This window comes from Gymnodraco acuticeps, unplaced genomic scaffold (genome assembly GCF_902827175.1).
Source record: "Gymnodraco acuticeps unplaced genomic scaffold, fGymAcu1.1, whole genome shotgun sequence".
NCBI classification, from domain to species: Eukaryota; Metazoa; Chordata; class Actinopteri; order Perciformes; family Bathydraconidae; genus Gymnodraco; species Gymnodraco acuticeps.
Window position 1 is genome coordinate 161,074 of NW_022990245.1, and position 16,577 is coordinate 177,650.

At 40.1% G+C, this 16,577-nt stretch overlaps 1 protein-coding gene across 1 annotated transcript; it reads right to left on the bottom strand.

Moving 5' to 3' along the window:
* Window positions 1-351: 351 nt before the first annotated feature.
* On the bottom strand, window positions 352-16,354 carry slc37a2 (solute carrier family 37 member 2). Its single transcript, XM_034220470.1, is given in 19 exon segments — window positions 352-646; window positions 1,045-1,109; window positions 1,215-1,312; window positions 1,540-1,618; window positions 2,034-2,107; window positions 2,385-2,433; window positions 2,796-2,881; window positions 3,325-3,387; window positions 3,513-3,603; window positions 6,249-6,419; window positions 6,499-6,536; window positions 8,312-8,478; window positions 9,983-10,059; window positions 11,594-11,729; window positions 11,811-11,889; window positions 13,096-13,186; window positions 13,400-13,435; window positions 13,437-13,482; window positions 15,761-16,354. Coding segments are annotated over 18 exon segments (1,497 nt in total). The 5' UTR covers window positions 15,820-16,354; the 3' UTR covers window positions 352-646; window positions 1,045-1,052.
* Window positions 16,355-16,577: the final 223 nt, after the last annotated feature.

The following is a 16,577-nucleotide window of genomic DNA, read 5'->3' on the forward strand; positions in this document are numbered from 1 at the left end:
TTGTTTTCTGTAATTAAAATGAGGAAAGAATCAGGGTTTGGCTTTTCTTTTTAATTGGTCAATCTAATTGTTTCTACCTGAAAGCACCTCCTGAAGTCTGTCTGTATTCAAAGGTCAGAGTTTAGTGAAGTTACACTTTGGATGTAAAACATTTCTAGACAATCCAAAGCTCCTTTTCAGACAGTGAATAAATAACATTACTTATATGTTGATGTGATTGTTGTTTTCTTTGTCACCCTGGACTTGGTTTTACGTATAGAAATGTTCCTCGGGACCAAAAGTTCTCCCTTTAATGACAAAATACTATATAATGTGAAATGGGGATCGATGTAAAAACTTCAAAGACAGAAATGTACAAAAAATGCACAGTTTAATGATAAAAGATTATTAAAACAAACAAGCAAAAAAGAGTTGATTAGTCATAAAAAAGCTTTGTCTCCATAAAGACATTTTGTTCTCTGCTTCAAAATAAGAAGGCTTCAATTGTTTGTTTAGTGCCGTGAATCTTCTGCTGGTGGTTTCCATTCTGCTTAAACGGAAAAGGTTTGTCCCAAAGTATCCTGAGGTCAGTTTCTGCATTGTCCCTGATTTCTTTGTTGGCGGGATTGATCATGTTTCAGATTGCTTTGAACCTGAAGTATGACACCTGAGGAAAGATGTGAAACAGTTTATTAGCTTAGCTCAAAGACTGAAAACAGGAGATAAGGGTCTGGCTTTTTTTTCACAGTTATACGAATCTAAATACTAGCATATCTAAAGAGCTCAAATTAATCACATTACAATCGATGAGCACATACTAACGAAAAAACAAACAAATTATAGCTTTCACATTTCTGCTTTTCTATTGAATACTATCCTACAACAACCAAGATATAATATGTTAGTAGGTTTAAGTAACGTGCTGGTAGACAGATTTATTCCATTTGGACAGAGCCTGGCTGCTTCCAGTCTTCAAGCTAAGTTTAACGCCTCCTGACTATTTTGTTTTGTTCGTTTAAAAAAAGCCAATATAATATGTTTAAGTAAAATGCTATCAGTACTTACCCTCTGGCTCATGGGCTTCGTCGACACCAACCCTGAGCTTCTTTGTAAACAAGCCTGGTCAAAAACTGAAAACAAACAATGGGTCAGTCCGGGTGTTGCTACTGGACTTTTATAAGCAGTAATGACAAAAAGATCTTAAAGAGTTCAGGGAATGAAGGAGTGTTTCTGACCAGGCAGGCGAGGAGGTCTGCAGAGATGAGCATGTAGAAGACGTTGTTCCAGCCGGTGGGAGAGATCAGACCTGCTAACAGAGGACCCACCGCAGCGCCTGGAGAACACACACACACATTAATAGACGGACGCCTGACTCTTTTAACATGAAGAAGTTTCATACTTTTAGACTTTTTAGAAACCTAGTTTTTTATATAATGTTATAAAGTGCTAAAATGGGTTCAGTAATATAGAATAATACAAGAGGTTTTGTTTTTGGTTCAGGCTGTTTGTTCGTCAGCAGGAATAATACAGCTTGATCGGATCCGAAGCCTCCGTACGTACCTACTGATCCAGTCCCGTCAATGATGGCCGTTACTGTTGACAACGCTCTGGAGTTTCCTCTCAGACTCTCATGTGTTCCCTAGTTACACAAAGGAACAAAATAGAAAAGCATCACAATCACAATATACCAAAACGCATCAAATGGAAATACTTCAAAATGAAACCTGAAGAAGTGCCTGATTAAAAGTGCTTAGTTACATTCCACCACTGTAAAGACTTTAAGTAGCGAGTATGGTTTGAATGTCTAATAAGGCAAAGACTAGGGGATTCCCACTATCAGATTTAAATTTAAAGATTTGATATACAGTATTTGTCATTTGTACAAATTTGTGTCATTTAAAATAGCTTTAAACGTTTTTTGAAATAGTCTGTTTTTATTGTACATGTTTTGCTACATATTCTTCTTTCTGTGTCTTTGTATGCACATATACCAAAGTAAATTCCTCGTATGTGTAAACCTACTACCTAGATTGTGATTCTGCATCAGGTCTTACCAGGTCAGCAGACACAGCCGTAGTGATGAGAGCGTACGGCCCGTTCACCAGGCCTCCACACAGCAGCAGCATACCTTCACATGGAGAAAAAACTGTTTCTAAAACCACTTCCTTTCAATAAAAAAATCTATGTGTTTTCGACATTGTAGATGAATAAATTCAGTTTCAAAGTCAACTCATTTTGTGCTTTTTAAACAAAACAAGCCTGCTTTTAGTTCAGAGGAAAGCATTCATCTTAGAAAGCATTTTTGGTAAAATCTCATACATTTTCTTTTTGAATTGGTTAATTATTGCGGGAAAAAATAAAACCTTACAGAGAGACCAAACTATAATTATTTAAAGTGCTCTTACCGACTGTAGCACCAATGCTGCTTTGCCCGATGTAATTATAGAGGAAAAGCTGAAACATGAAGAGAAAAAACATCAGCATGAATATTGCAAATAACACACAATAACACAAATAAAGGCACAGTCTCATATTTCAGCTTCTTTGCAATCATTAAAACATTTGGAATCGGCGGCTATTGGCGTAATCATTATTAAAACACAATGGTGCAATTGGGCTCTAATTGTCTGTTTTTCTTTGGGCCGTCTGCAGTCCACTCACATTGACGAGGTTTAAACTGTGATTTGTCAGCTTTTGTGGCAGGGGATTACTGACTTTGATCGGTCCACAGAGCCACTGGTTGAAAAAGTGACCTTGCAAATGTGTCATCAAACTGTGCAGTTGTAAAATAATGAGATTTATTAGATAATACTCACCATTGGGGCTGCAGCGATCAACATGAAGCAGCAGGTCGTCGCTCTCCCACCCGTGTAATCTGACACCAGGCCTGCCGCGATGCCGCCTGCAAGCACACACACACACACACACACACACACACACACACACACACACACACACACACACACACACACACACACACACACACACAGGTCAGGTCATGTGTATCTAAAATGTCACTTTGCTATGTTCTTAGTCAAACATGATATTAGGAAGGAACTCCATTTCAAAATAACAAAACATTTTAAACTTGAAGCAGATAGATAGACATTAGGTTCATTAGAGATAACAGAAACAATATGATCAGAGCTTCTGCTTTGATCTATTCATGATTTTAGAGATATTGATTAGCAGACCGGATGTTTTCCTTGCAATGACAAGGTCTAAGCTGAAGATTGTGGAAGCAAACAAATAATTTAAATCTTCTTAATTGTTCCTGTCTATTTCTTCGCTCATAAACACGTTGGATAAAGTCACATGATCAACCTGTTGAGACTCAAAGCTTACCAACGATTCCTCCAACATCGAACAGCGTTGACATGTCGCCGGCCTCTTTTGCGTCAAAATGTGCTGAAGATGAAAAAAAGAAATCTCACATTAAAAATGATTAAATGATGTAGGTTAAACCATATGACATGGATGATAGTATCTCGAATTAGAACAACATTAAATAAAGACAGTGTGCTAATACATACCAACATTTGAGATGTAGAGAGGCAGCCAGTACAGGAAGGTGTAGCTGACCAGCTTAGCGAACAGCAGGCAGAGAGAGAACTCCACTACTCCCTGTGTGAGAAAAAAACCCTTTTATTATCCCAAAATGTCTTTATTATCACACTGCTATGACTCACAATCTCTCTGCCTCTCTAGATACGTTATAATTGAATATTTGCACTTTTGTTCCATAACTGCTGCACAGCAATTTCTCTCAGGATAAAGGAATATAATAATGTCTTATCGCCCCCTTTAGTAAATTAAAGGTTCTTCTCACTATAGCAAGCGCAAACCATTATCTAGAATCAATCCTGAAAATGTCATTATTATAGCTGTAATGTTCACTAACAAGGAAGGGGAAACTAGTCAGTCTAGTATATAAACAAGCTGAATTAAACTTGAAGCACTTAATAAACTTGAATATTGTAAATCTTGTTTCAATCAGTGATAAAAAACTACTACGTGTTTATTTTGTATGCGATTATTCCATCTTTTAGGTTGTTCTCATTGTCTTAGTTCTGCTTTAAAAAAGTGTCCAAATGCCAAGTGTTATTCCTCAAATCGCCACTAGATGATACCAAAGCAAAGGATTTAAAAATTCTACACACAATTCTTGTATTTCTTTGATACAAGTTCTGGGTATACAATATATTTAGATTATATCTGTTTTAACTGCAACACTTTGTCAGTAATTCAGAGTATTTGAATATCAGAAGTTTCACAGTGATTAGGCGCTTTCACACCAGAGTACTTTTCCCATTTAGTTCCGATAGTTCCTGGGATTTTGCGTTCACACCAAAAAGAGAACTTTTCCCCCCTTTTCAGTCCCTGCTAGAGAGGTGGTACTTTCCTGGGGAGCAGTGGCGGTTCTAGAACATTTTACATGGGGGGGCAAAGGGGGGGCAAGAGGTCATGCCAGGGTGGCATGGGAGGGCGGACAGTACGTGGTATTTTATACTGTATATAACCTATGTATTGTTAATTCATGCCCTAACACAAGTGTTCTTAATGCACAAGAGAAACAAGGTGTTCAGACAAACAATCGGGTGCCCTTTGAGTCCCCCAAGCTTACCTCAACCATTTTAAATGAAAGGAAACTACAAAATGTATTTTAAAGCAATGAATTAATGGAACAGGTTTTTTTGCATTACAATGTCAAACTAAATATATATTTTGTTTTTAAAAAAATTGGTTTTCTTAGTATTAGACAGACATATTTGCATGTCCTCACTAAGCATTATTACATATTAATTTAATATCAAACCAATCAAAATGGCCAATTATCCCAAAATGTTGCTGCTAATATAATCACATGCTTGTCAACTTTAACTGATCAAAAATAAATTCTGAAAAAATACTTGAATTATCTATGAAATTGCAATATTGTCCCTCAGTTTGTTTCAACCCCGTCACGCCAATCATTTACCCTCCTATTAAAATAATGTATCAGTCCATGTGTGATCTGCATTGAGGGAATTACATCATAAAAGTGTCCGTTTCTTCTCTTACCTATATTTCAGTTTTTGTATTTTCAGATTAAGATTGACAAGCTCAACATTTCAACTTATAATGAAGTACACAAATGACATCACCCATCTCTTCAGAGAGCTACAGGTGACCTGTGCAGCAACACATTTCAATCAATATTTCTCAATACTAAGAGCTGCTAGATTGTGCTGCTGTAATGGAATATGTAAGGAGAATAAGAACATACCATGTGGTCCAGCTGGAGTTTCATCTGCCTCCTGATCCCTGCCTCTGTCCCTCTTTCTGACACTTCATCTTTATTCCACACATACATTTCTTCTTCTTCACTAATGAGATGAAGAGACCTCCTGGTCTCTTCATCTCCTCCTCTTCCTCCTGCTCTGACCCTCCTGGTCTCTTCATCTCCTCCTCTTCCTCCTGCTCTGACCCTCCTGGTCTCTTCAGTGAACTCTCTTTTCCTTTTCCTCTTTCTGTTCGTCCTGATCACTTCTCATATGTCTTTGTGTTGTTGTTGAATCACTCCTATACTCTGGCCTGCAAGAGCCTACTTGTGAAAAGCACTGGTACAAATGCTTGTATAACTTTACGCGTTAGGGCCATGTAGCCTAGCTAATATGTAGCATATCATATAACATCAGAAAGTATTGATCAAGCGCACACAGGCAGCTGTGTTTGGATCCAGTTTTTACGGTAAAGGATGTATCCTGGTTTCATTGATCTGGCCTCATTGCTGTGATGTGTAGTTTACGTGGATTTAATAGTAGGCTACCGCGTAGTTTAGCAAAGTGATCGATCTCCCAGCTAACGCTGTCTGCGTAGTATTTTGTAACGTAACGCCCCAAATAGCGCCCGTCTGTTAAACGCTATCGATTCAAACGGCAGCGTTTTATTAATATTTAGTTTCAAGCTCTCGTCCTTAGTAAAAACAAAACTAGTGGAAAGGGAAATCCCAGCAGGGAGTCCCAGCAGCTTCTACTGAAGCCAGTCCCCAACTCCGGAGACTTCGGGTGGCAGTATACGCCGTGAAGTTGTTGGCGGCCTGCCAGTAAACCCAAAGCAGAAGAAGAAGAAGTGACGTCCGCGGCTTAATTTGCGTAATCTTCCCTCGGGACTTATTCCGGTGTGAACGCGATCTGCTATTAGTTCCATGGAGGTACTAAGTGCCGGCACTAAGTACGGCAAAGTACTTGGTGGGAAAGTGGCTAATGATAACAGCCGCCCTCACTCACAGGTATGCTGAGAGCTTCACGGAAGCTAATGGCCTCGGTGGGCTCCACTGTGACCTCTGAAGGCTCCACTGTGACCTCTGAAGGCTCCACGTTGATGGCACCATTGGCAGTTCTGTCGATATTAGACGAGTTCTGCAGGAGAGGCTCCGTCTCACTGCTCTGCTGTTCCCTCTGACAACACAAACACACATGCATGAGATCGAGCATTGTCAGAACAATATGGAAGATCAGTGTTTGTGTTGTAGCTCACATGGCGATGAGGAGTAGTGCAGTTTACGTCTTCAGGTTCTGATTAACAGAGACAGGAAAAGATTCAATTAGAAGCAGCATTCAGGTTTGACAAGATATATGAAAAACAGGATACACCGTGTCTAATCTTCCAGCTCCCAGTCTTTGAGCTGAGCCACAGTAAACATGACTCACACTTTACCGAAGGAGGAAATTAATAGTCCATATGTTATGGTAGGAGAGGTATAAACCAACTGATCGCTCAGTCTATTTACCAAAAGTTTCCTGTCGACAATTTTGATACTCAATTAACCGTTATGCTTTATGTTGTGATAATCCAAAGTGAGTTAAAATAAAGTTATCTTTGATGGTTTATTAAAGGTGGGGTAGGTAAGTTGGAGAAACCGGCTCGAGATACACTTTTTGTTATATTCCATGGAATGCTCTTAACATCCCGATAGCAATGAATATATTAAATGCTTTGACAACAAATCCATAAAAAAAGGTCATCTGTGGAAGCCGTGGTGCTGTAAAAAGCACGACCAATCATCTGAGCCGGCCCGGCTAAAGTAACTGGATGGCCGACCTGCCTGTCAGCCTTCCATCTGTGCACAAACTTATCTCGTGCCCTCATTGATCATGTGCGCGTTCGTGTGTGTTGGAGGAGGGGCTCTGTAAGGAAGTGGCAGATTTTTTCCGGTTGTGTATTTTCAAATTCTAGCGCACTCGAGCTGGTTTCTCCAAAATTACCTACTCCAGCGTTGCAAAGCAAGATAACTGAACACAGTTGAACCCAGTTTATATAACTTTACAAACACAAACACACACACACACACCCACCATGTATACATCACTTCAGGGGACATTACATTGACTTACATGCATTTCCTGGAGACTTATCCTAACCTTAACCATAACCAACACATGCCTAACCCTAACCCTAACCCTAACCAAGTCTTCACCCTAAAATGAATGATTCCCCTCATGGGGACCTCCATTATGTCCCCATAAGGTAGGCGAGTCCCCACTCGTGTCTGTGTAAACATATGTAGGTCCCCACAAGGATAGTAATGCTAGGCCACACACACACACACAGTCCCGATGGGAAGCGTATGGGGGAGGCTAGCACACATCATTCTCCCTTTCATAGTGTTATCTCTTTCACAAACGGGGTGTCAACTGAAACGTTTCACATGAAAATAGGAGACAGTTTTAAAGATATGAAAATACAGAAATGCAATTAGAACAATGTGTGTGGCAAATGCACTGCAAGGCCACGCTGGAAGCTCCATGCAGTGTTTCAACATCACAGAGTGCAGAACGAACACAAGTGTGGTGAAATGAGAGTATCATTTGATAAAGTGATAAAACATAACACTGTAAATGTGGTGATGGTGCTGTAGCGCTGTTAAACATTAACCTTTAAAGTTATAGCTGCAAAAAACTGTTTGTATTACAAACATGAGGTCAAGTGTAATACTGACTGGGCAGGTTCGTCTGACATTAGCACAGGCGGAGCTCAGAAAAACTCCACCACATAAATAATCAGGCAGGTGTGTGTCTAATGCCTCTGTGGAGCTTGGTGTGGTGTGTGTGTGTGTGGTGTGTGTGGTGTGTGTGTGTGTGTGTGTGTGTGTGTGTGTGTGTGTGTGTGTGTGTGTGTGTGTGTGTGTGTGTGCGTGTGTGTGTGTGTGTGTGTGCGCGCTGTGTGTGTGTGTGTGTGTGTGTGTGTGTGTGTGGTGTGTGTGTGTGTGTTGTGTGTGTGTTGTGTGTGTGTGTGTGTGTGTGTGTGTGTGTGTGTGTGTGTAGGTTTAACCAATGAAAAATAAACGTACTCTCAACCAGGAAGAAGAAGCACAGGACCCCAGTGGAGGCGATGATGAGTCCCGGGACGATGAAGGACATTCCCCAGGCCGAGGACACGAAGGCTCCTGCGATGAGCGAGCCCAGGATGTTTCCCACCGAGGTGTGGGAGTTCCACACGCCCATGATGAAGCCACGTCTGAGGGGCAAATCACAAAGACAGAGGCCATGAGTTCTCTAGGCCTTATAAAATCTCTTTAACAAATGTTTTATTTTAGTGCAACATGTTGGGGGATGCAAATCTTAAGCAGTTCCTTTAATCCTTTAAGTAATTCGCCATATTTAATACATTGATTCAGTAGAAGTACTTTAGGAAACATTATTTTTCTTTCCTAGTGTCAGATTCAGATCAATATAAATCTTGTTCTGCATGTCGAGAAGGAGCTACAATTTCATTGTGCAACGCTGTGTTGTAAAATGATTAACACTAGAATCGCCAACGGGTCAATTTTACCCGCAGCTGTTTTTTGATTGTATGTAACTTTTTTTCAATAAAATATTAAAGTCTCCCAGTCCGTGACTTTTCCTGAAAGTGTGTTATGTAGCACCCTCTGTTGTTAAAAAATTGTCAATATGAAGTCAGATTGAAAAAATTGCCAAAGAAATTGCCATTTATACCCATATCCGCCAGCGAGTAATATTTACCTCATAGAAAATGCAGCGTAAACATGACGTGTTGCTATAGCAACGCCTTTTGTCTACTGTGGTTCCTTATAGATAGAGGGATAGAGAGAGAGATAGAGAGATTTGTACCTAAACAAAACACGAGTCTAACACCAAGCGTTTAACTCAGCACTGGTAGCGATATTTTATACTTCATGCTATCTGCACAAACTATATCATATGAAAAGCTGAGAGTCCACAGATTCTATTGGTGTAAGTTTCATCCCTGTGCGATCAAAACTCACTGAAAACTCACATGATAAATAAAAGAACATTGTACCTTGAAAATCAATAGCTGGTCAATTTCACCCGTTGGCGATTCTAGTGTTAACAAAAAATAACCTTTAAGAATATAAACAAACCAGATTCTTCAGTTCATTACAGTGCAGGTTAAATGATATACGGCTTAATCGGATTCCTCCAGGTGGCCTGGCTTCTTTTATGCACGTACACATAATCAGTTTCCACATAAACTTCAGTTTAAATCTTCTTTAATCAGCTGTTTCGGATGTTCTGATTGACGTTGTTTTTTTTAAAAACTGAAATGGTTTTATTACAATTTGATAAAAGAAGAAGGATATTGTGCACTTGACACTGAAACAGGAACCTGTTCCTATTTTAATATGCACATGTTTTGATGATTAGCTTATAGTTGTTTGAACCCATATCTGTTGATCTCTTTTATTTTTGAATGAACTGTTGCTCAGCGCTAACTTTGTCTCTTTCTGCCCTTCACATTGTATTCTGACTGCGCCCAACCAACCTTTTGTGGCAGGGGGTTTGTAACTTTTGAACAGTGGTGTGAATTTGAGGGGCTGGTTATATATATGATATGGATGTGATGCTTGTGGTCTGAGATAACTCAAACCCAGGTCTCACTGGGCTGTCAGAAACGTGACTAATGTGCATGTGTGATTAGCCAAATACTACAAATACAGCCCAGCATAGTCAGCAGGACTTTGTCGCCGTGCAGTACTCACTTCCCCTTTCCAAACCAGTTGCCGACGCACGCCACGACTGCAGGCCAGCCGGTGGTCTGCATGATGCCGTTGAAGACCTGCAGAGAGAAGCAACCAGAGTTCACTGGCTGCATCAAAGCCTCCTAACACGGGAACAAGCCTACATGATCTCAATAAAAAAAGCATAAAAGATGAGAATGAGAAGGCAAGCGAGCAGCGACTCTTAACATTCCCACGCCAAACCTATATAAGCCCAAACACACTCCTGCAGACATATGAGTCGCTGAGAGTCATGTGAAGCTTGAGGAAAGCTTGACTAAGCAACCATGAGATCCCTAAAGGTCAGAACTCACAGAGCTCACACTGATCACACCTGTGGTGGGGGAACCTCTCTTGTTACATTTTTTACATTACATGTCACTTGTTAGACGCTTTTATCCAAAGTGACTAACATACTCAATACTGTGGGCAATCCCCACAGGAGCAACTTGGGGTGAAGAGTCTCAGGGACACAACAACATGCTGACTGCAGTGGGGTTTGAACCTGTGACCCCATGATCCCCCTGATCCCCCTGATCCGATCACCAACGCACTAACCCACTGCGCCACACGCCTCCTTTGTGTCAAATAGGAGTTAATACTCATTAACGTTCTAATGAGGTTTAATTGTTTACGGGGTGAGGAATATTTCTAACTATAATTCCCCAGAGGTTGTTTAATTTACTTGAGGAATTTGACTCCAGGGGTCATGTGAGGGTGTCAGCTGACATAGAACAGCATTGAATGCATAAGCAAGAGAAGGTGAGTTGTGTATTGAACAGCACATGCAGTGTTGGATCAGACTAATACAGTCTTACCAGCTTTTCCAAAGTTAAGGCTGGTCAAAAGGAAATAGTGAGTGAAAGAGTGAGTGTAAATACATATCATGAGGTTTACGACTGTTGATAAAACAAACAAGCTTTTTGCAGATATCACTTTGGGTGATTCTGATGGCCATTTTTATGACATTTTCAAGACACAAACCTGGCTCTCCACTTGTCAAAATACTCTAACAGGACTCAAACCTGACTGTGCAGGCTGCCGGTGGGGTCAAAGGGACTTTTGAAGAAAAGACTGAAGTGAAACAACAACTCTTCTGATTATGCATTAGTTTGCTCTGAGTAAGCATCCACACAGAGACGTATTAAGGAAGGAAGGAGTTAAGGGAGACCAGTGAAACCTCGACTGTGAGTAGAAATGAATCATCAAATAACTTGTGAGTTTGTTGTTTTCTGAAACGACAAAGTGCTGTGGCCGACGCCCTGACTTGCAGAGCAACATCTATCATAGGGGTCTTCAGTCGCTTTGACGGCTATCCTCTTTATTCCAACTACTGCACCACAATTAAATCTAGCAAGCTATTTCTCTGTGGGATTTGCCTTTTTATGTATCAACACACACACACACTTTTGTTGTTGCCAATATAGCTGTTTGTGTAAAAGCCATTCATTCAAACAAACGTAAAACAAATTCAGTAGGTTTCACAGCAATCTGGAGAGGCTGTGTGCATGTGGACATTCTGTTGGGGGAGTGTTTTGTTTTGTTCTCAGGGAGTGAAAGAAAACGCATACATTTGTGATGTTGTGTCTTTACCTGGATGACCGCATAGTAATAAATCGAGTGGATTTTCAAGTAGAAGCCGAGGCCAAACAGACATGTGAACATTCCACTCATCATCATCCCAAAACTCAGGTAATACCGCAGAGGCAGGCGCTCTCCAAATATCCCACTGCGAACACAATAAATGAGTCAGTAGAGCACACAAACCCACACTCAGACACAAAGGCAGAATAATAAAGTCCCAACAAACCTGAAAAACATGCCGATGGCATAGGCCACCAGGAAGCAGTTATCCAGGATCCCAAACAGGGTCTGGTAGTTGTCCTGGTCTAGAGGGGAGAGACAGATGAAACCATTAGCTTCCTCCATACCACCATTTATAGTCCTGCATGTTTCATCAGCACCACTACAATCACTTCCGTTGTGTGCGATTAAATTATAGATTAAAGGCATTCTTATATTGTATATATCATTTTTGTCAATAATGCAAACAAGAGGTCAGGTTTACGCGGAAGAAGGTCATTTGCCACTATACAAAAAGTCATACTGAGTGCATACATTATAAACGATATCATGTTTATGGAGCTGCAAAACGAAACGGGAAGAAATCGAAATACTTGGCTGTGTTATATTAACAGGAAATACATTTAAGGCAAAGCACGTTTATGTATATATATTATAGCACCTTTCAACACAAGGCAATTCAAGGTGCTTTACAAAAATGAAAGACATTAAGAAAATGGCATTTAAAAACAGTCATTAAAAAGAAAAGATAATAAAATAAACATTAAAAGACGAATTACATGGATAAAAGTTACAGTGCAGTTTAAGATATGAATAGTTCAATTAAAAGCAGCGACAAAAAGAAAAGTCTTCAGCCTGGATTTAAAAGTAGTCAGAGTTGCAGCGGACCTGCAGGTTTCTGGGAGTTTGTTCCAGATATTTGGAGCATAATAACTGAACGCTGCTTCTCCATGTTTAGTTCTGACTCTGGGGACAGAAAGCTGACCAGTCCCTGAAGACCTGAGAGATCTGGATCATAATTTAGCAGGAGGTCAGAAATGTATTTTGGGCCTAAAGCATTCAAAGCTTTATAAACCAGCAGCAGTATTTTATAATCTATTCTTTGACACACAGGAAGCCAGTGTAAAGACTTCAGAACAGGAGTGATGTGATCCACTTTCTTAGTGTCAGTGAGGACTCTGGATTTCTGAAGTTATTATTTGGGAAAGTGACACGCCCATACACAGTTTCATTTTGTCCCAGCTAGGAGAAGCTCCTGTTTCATTGTTGCATTGCAATGTGAACGAATACCGACAAGCATTGACTTGTATTTTTATTTTCAGTTTTTGAAGTAACATTTAGGACAGTTAATAGCAGTGTGGTATAAGTGGCCTTGCTGAGCTGATTATGGCAACGTATCCAGTGCACCAGAGACTTTCTGCACTAAGTGATTGTTGATATACTAAGAGTCTGCAATGCCTACTCATAAGTGAAGTGAGCGAACTACAGTGGAAATCAAATAAAAGACTTACCAAAGGGCGCCCAGTCACACCACGTCTCATTATTGGTTATGTTAAGGTCTGCCGGCCGAATGACTGTGGAACAATTTCTGTGCAGCTCACCCTGAGAATCAGACAGAAAAACATAACAGGCAGAAGGTTAAGTGACACAGTTATTATTGCCCTCCCAGATACAGTACAATACAACATGAGATGTGATAAGATCTGAGTCCAATGTGTGTAATTCGAGAGCCTATTTCTGGCAGCATTTGACCCCTGACCCACACGTGTCATGTCCCTGACAGTAGATAACAAAGAATTGAGTTGTCCTAGTCACCTTAACAATGCTGATAGGTTTCCGTGAAAGATGGTAGGGCCGTGTAGAAGAGGAAGGTGAGGAAAAGAATAAACCCGCGATAACTGCAAGAGAGATAAAAGAGGATGTTGAGGACAATTCTTTCTGATAACACATCAAAAGGTCTAAAGTAATGTGGTGTATAACTGCAATTTAAGTACATTGTTACAACAGAATATATTTCATCTGACTTTAATTGTAATATTTAGAAAAACGACCAGAGCTCTTGCTGTTATCAAAGTGGTTTTATATAAAGAAATGACTGTATGAACATAAAAACAAGAGATATTTCTATGTTTAATGCTTTCTTTAGCAGAAACACAGTACAGCATGTCATGTATCAACTGTGTTCATTCTGGGGGGTTTCAGAGGAGGGGTAAAGAGGAGGGGTAAAGAGGAGGGGTAAAGAGACTGGAGAAAATAAGGAATACAGGAAGATGAATGCTTCCTTTATGTTTCTCCTTCTTTCATACCACTTTAATCATCTGACAACCCCTCAAGGTAATCGTGTGACCCTTTGGAGGGGCTCACCCATGTATTCAATTGTAACTTAAACAGAATGCATTCGTATTACCATCCTAATATTAGTTGAATGTTTATGTAAGGACTTTTAATTGCATGAAGGATCTGAGCAGTAACCCTGCCTGTGCCAAAACTGAAACTTTATTGCAGGGCTGTTGTAATATTTTGCATATATAAAATAAAGTATCTTTGGTGTCTGCTGCCAGGCTCAGTCAGTAGGGGCTTGGACTGGGAGCCGTAGGGTCGCCGGTTCAAGTCCCCGACCAGACCTAAATATGGAGTGTGGACTGCTACTTGGAGAGGTCCCAGTTCACCTCCTGCCCTGCCGTGGTGCCCTTGATCAAGGCACCGGACACTCCCCCACCCCCCGGGCGCTGTACAATAGCTGCCCACTGCTCCTAGTACTAGACTCCTGGCACTGGGATGGGTTAAAAGCAGAGAACACATGTCACTGTGTGTGCTCTGCATGTGTGACCATTAAAGAGGGGTTCACCCCTCCGATTCTATTATTATCTCATTTGTTTGCTTAAGATTGTACAGGTGTATCCAGCAGACAGCAGTGTTAATGGCACATCCAAGTGTAATGACTCATTTACACAATGTTGACCTTCTCCATTGTTATTTTATTCTTCCCATATACAAGAAACATAGCACAACAATGTGACACATTTTTCATTAAGATGAACAAGTCACTCACTACATCAAGTGCAGCAAACAGACAGCTAGTACATGTGGGATGTGTTGTCCTGTTTTACAATATACATGTATCTGTTATTTTCCAGAGGTGGGAGAAGTACTCAGATCTTGTACTTGAGTAAAAGTAGAAGTACCAGAGTGTAGGAATACTCTGTTTCAGTAAAAGTCCTGTATTCTAAATGTTACTCAAGTAAAAGTATTATCAACATATAGTTACAATAGTGACAGTAAAAGTAGTCGTTGTGCAGATTGGTCCATTTCAGAATAATATATATGATGTGTTTTATAATGATTGATCATGAAAGTGTTCTCAAAGCTGGTGAAGGTGCAGCTAGTTTGAATGACTTTGTATACTGCAGGGTAGCTGGTGGATTTACTCCAGGTGGAACTAAAGTCTGATTCAACACTTGATTAGATTTCACATCATTCATCCAGATCTGTGAAGTAACTAAAAGGTATTAAATAAATGTAGTGGAGTAGAAGTACAAAGTAGCAGAAAATGGAAATACTCAAGTAAAGTACAAGTACCTCAAAATTGTATTTAAATACAGTATTTGAGTGAATGTACTTCCCACCTTTTCTTTTCATGCTGGGTGTGAGCTTTATTACTAAACTGCTGGGCCATCAGTGTCTTGGTTGTTGTGAAATCATCAAACTAAATAAATGTATAATGTCCTGAATGTGAAAGGATAACTGAAACTGAAGTGTTATTACAATAAAGCACCACTTTGATTATTCAAATTCTTGGAATTCTTGATTTTGTCGACTGTATCGATTAAAGGTCAAATGCATATCGATGAGAGAGAAAGCTTTAAAATGTCACTTTTGTGTATAGTTAGTTTGGCGTGGCTGTTGTTTTTCACATCGGAACCCAAACGCTCCTGCTACCACGACGAAAACAAGCGGTGGTGGAGAGTGTGGAACAAGTAGCAGGATGTTGTGGTGTACTTAATTATAAAGTAAACACTGGGTTAACTGTCCCCCCCATCAAATTCTCAGAATGTATGTTTGTCGGCCAGGTTAAGCCAATCATTCACAGCAAAGAGATAACACCCAGACGGTCAACGGCTGTAATTAGGATGCCATTAACTAGGATTGTCGAGAACAAAAGGAATGGACACTTACCAACCATCTCGAGAAAAGGACGTGAGTAACCGTATCCCGGGAGCCAGAGGCGACTTCATTTTCAATGAAAACTTGAGTAAAACTTTAAAAAGCGTCAGATTTCAGGCATGTCCTCGGAGTCCTAATATCGCAGTTGAAGGCACTGTTTGTAGCCAAGTTACCGGCTGGTTATGAACGGTTTGTAACGGTTGAAACCGTAGAAGAGTTCGCTAGCTTCTAACGTAAAACAATAACTTGTTTTATGCAAGCTAATGTTAGCCAGATGTTTAAGATAATAAGAAGCCGTGTGTTAGCTGAAGCAATAAAAAACTAATCGTGTAGCGTCACGGTCCGTGATACAGTCCGTAAACATCCAGCATTCCTCCATACTGTCCCGCCGGCTGAGAGTTTATATTATGCCCCAGATCCGGAGGGCCAGCCTTCATCTGTGCAGCCGTACGAGTTCAGACAAGGAGGCGGCGAAGGTTGTGAGTAAGATTTAAAAAAAGATTAATATTTTTAGCCCAAGTGTGTTATTCCATAAGGTTTTCCAGACGGCGGCTCCTGGTTTCCATGTGACTCCATTCCGCTCTGACGTCACGACAAACAGGAAGCAGCGAGTCAGAAACAGCTGATACCCCCCTTGTAAAAAATACAACATAGTAATAATAATAATAATAGTGAAAATAAATTTGCTAAAGAAGACATTTAATATTGTTCTTTCTTTTTTCTGTGCTTCAGTTAAAGTAACACAATATACATTTAAAAACAATATAATAAAACAAATAAAGTAATTCAAAAAGCACAATTTTAGAATACTTTAGCAATTTTGAACAAA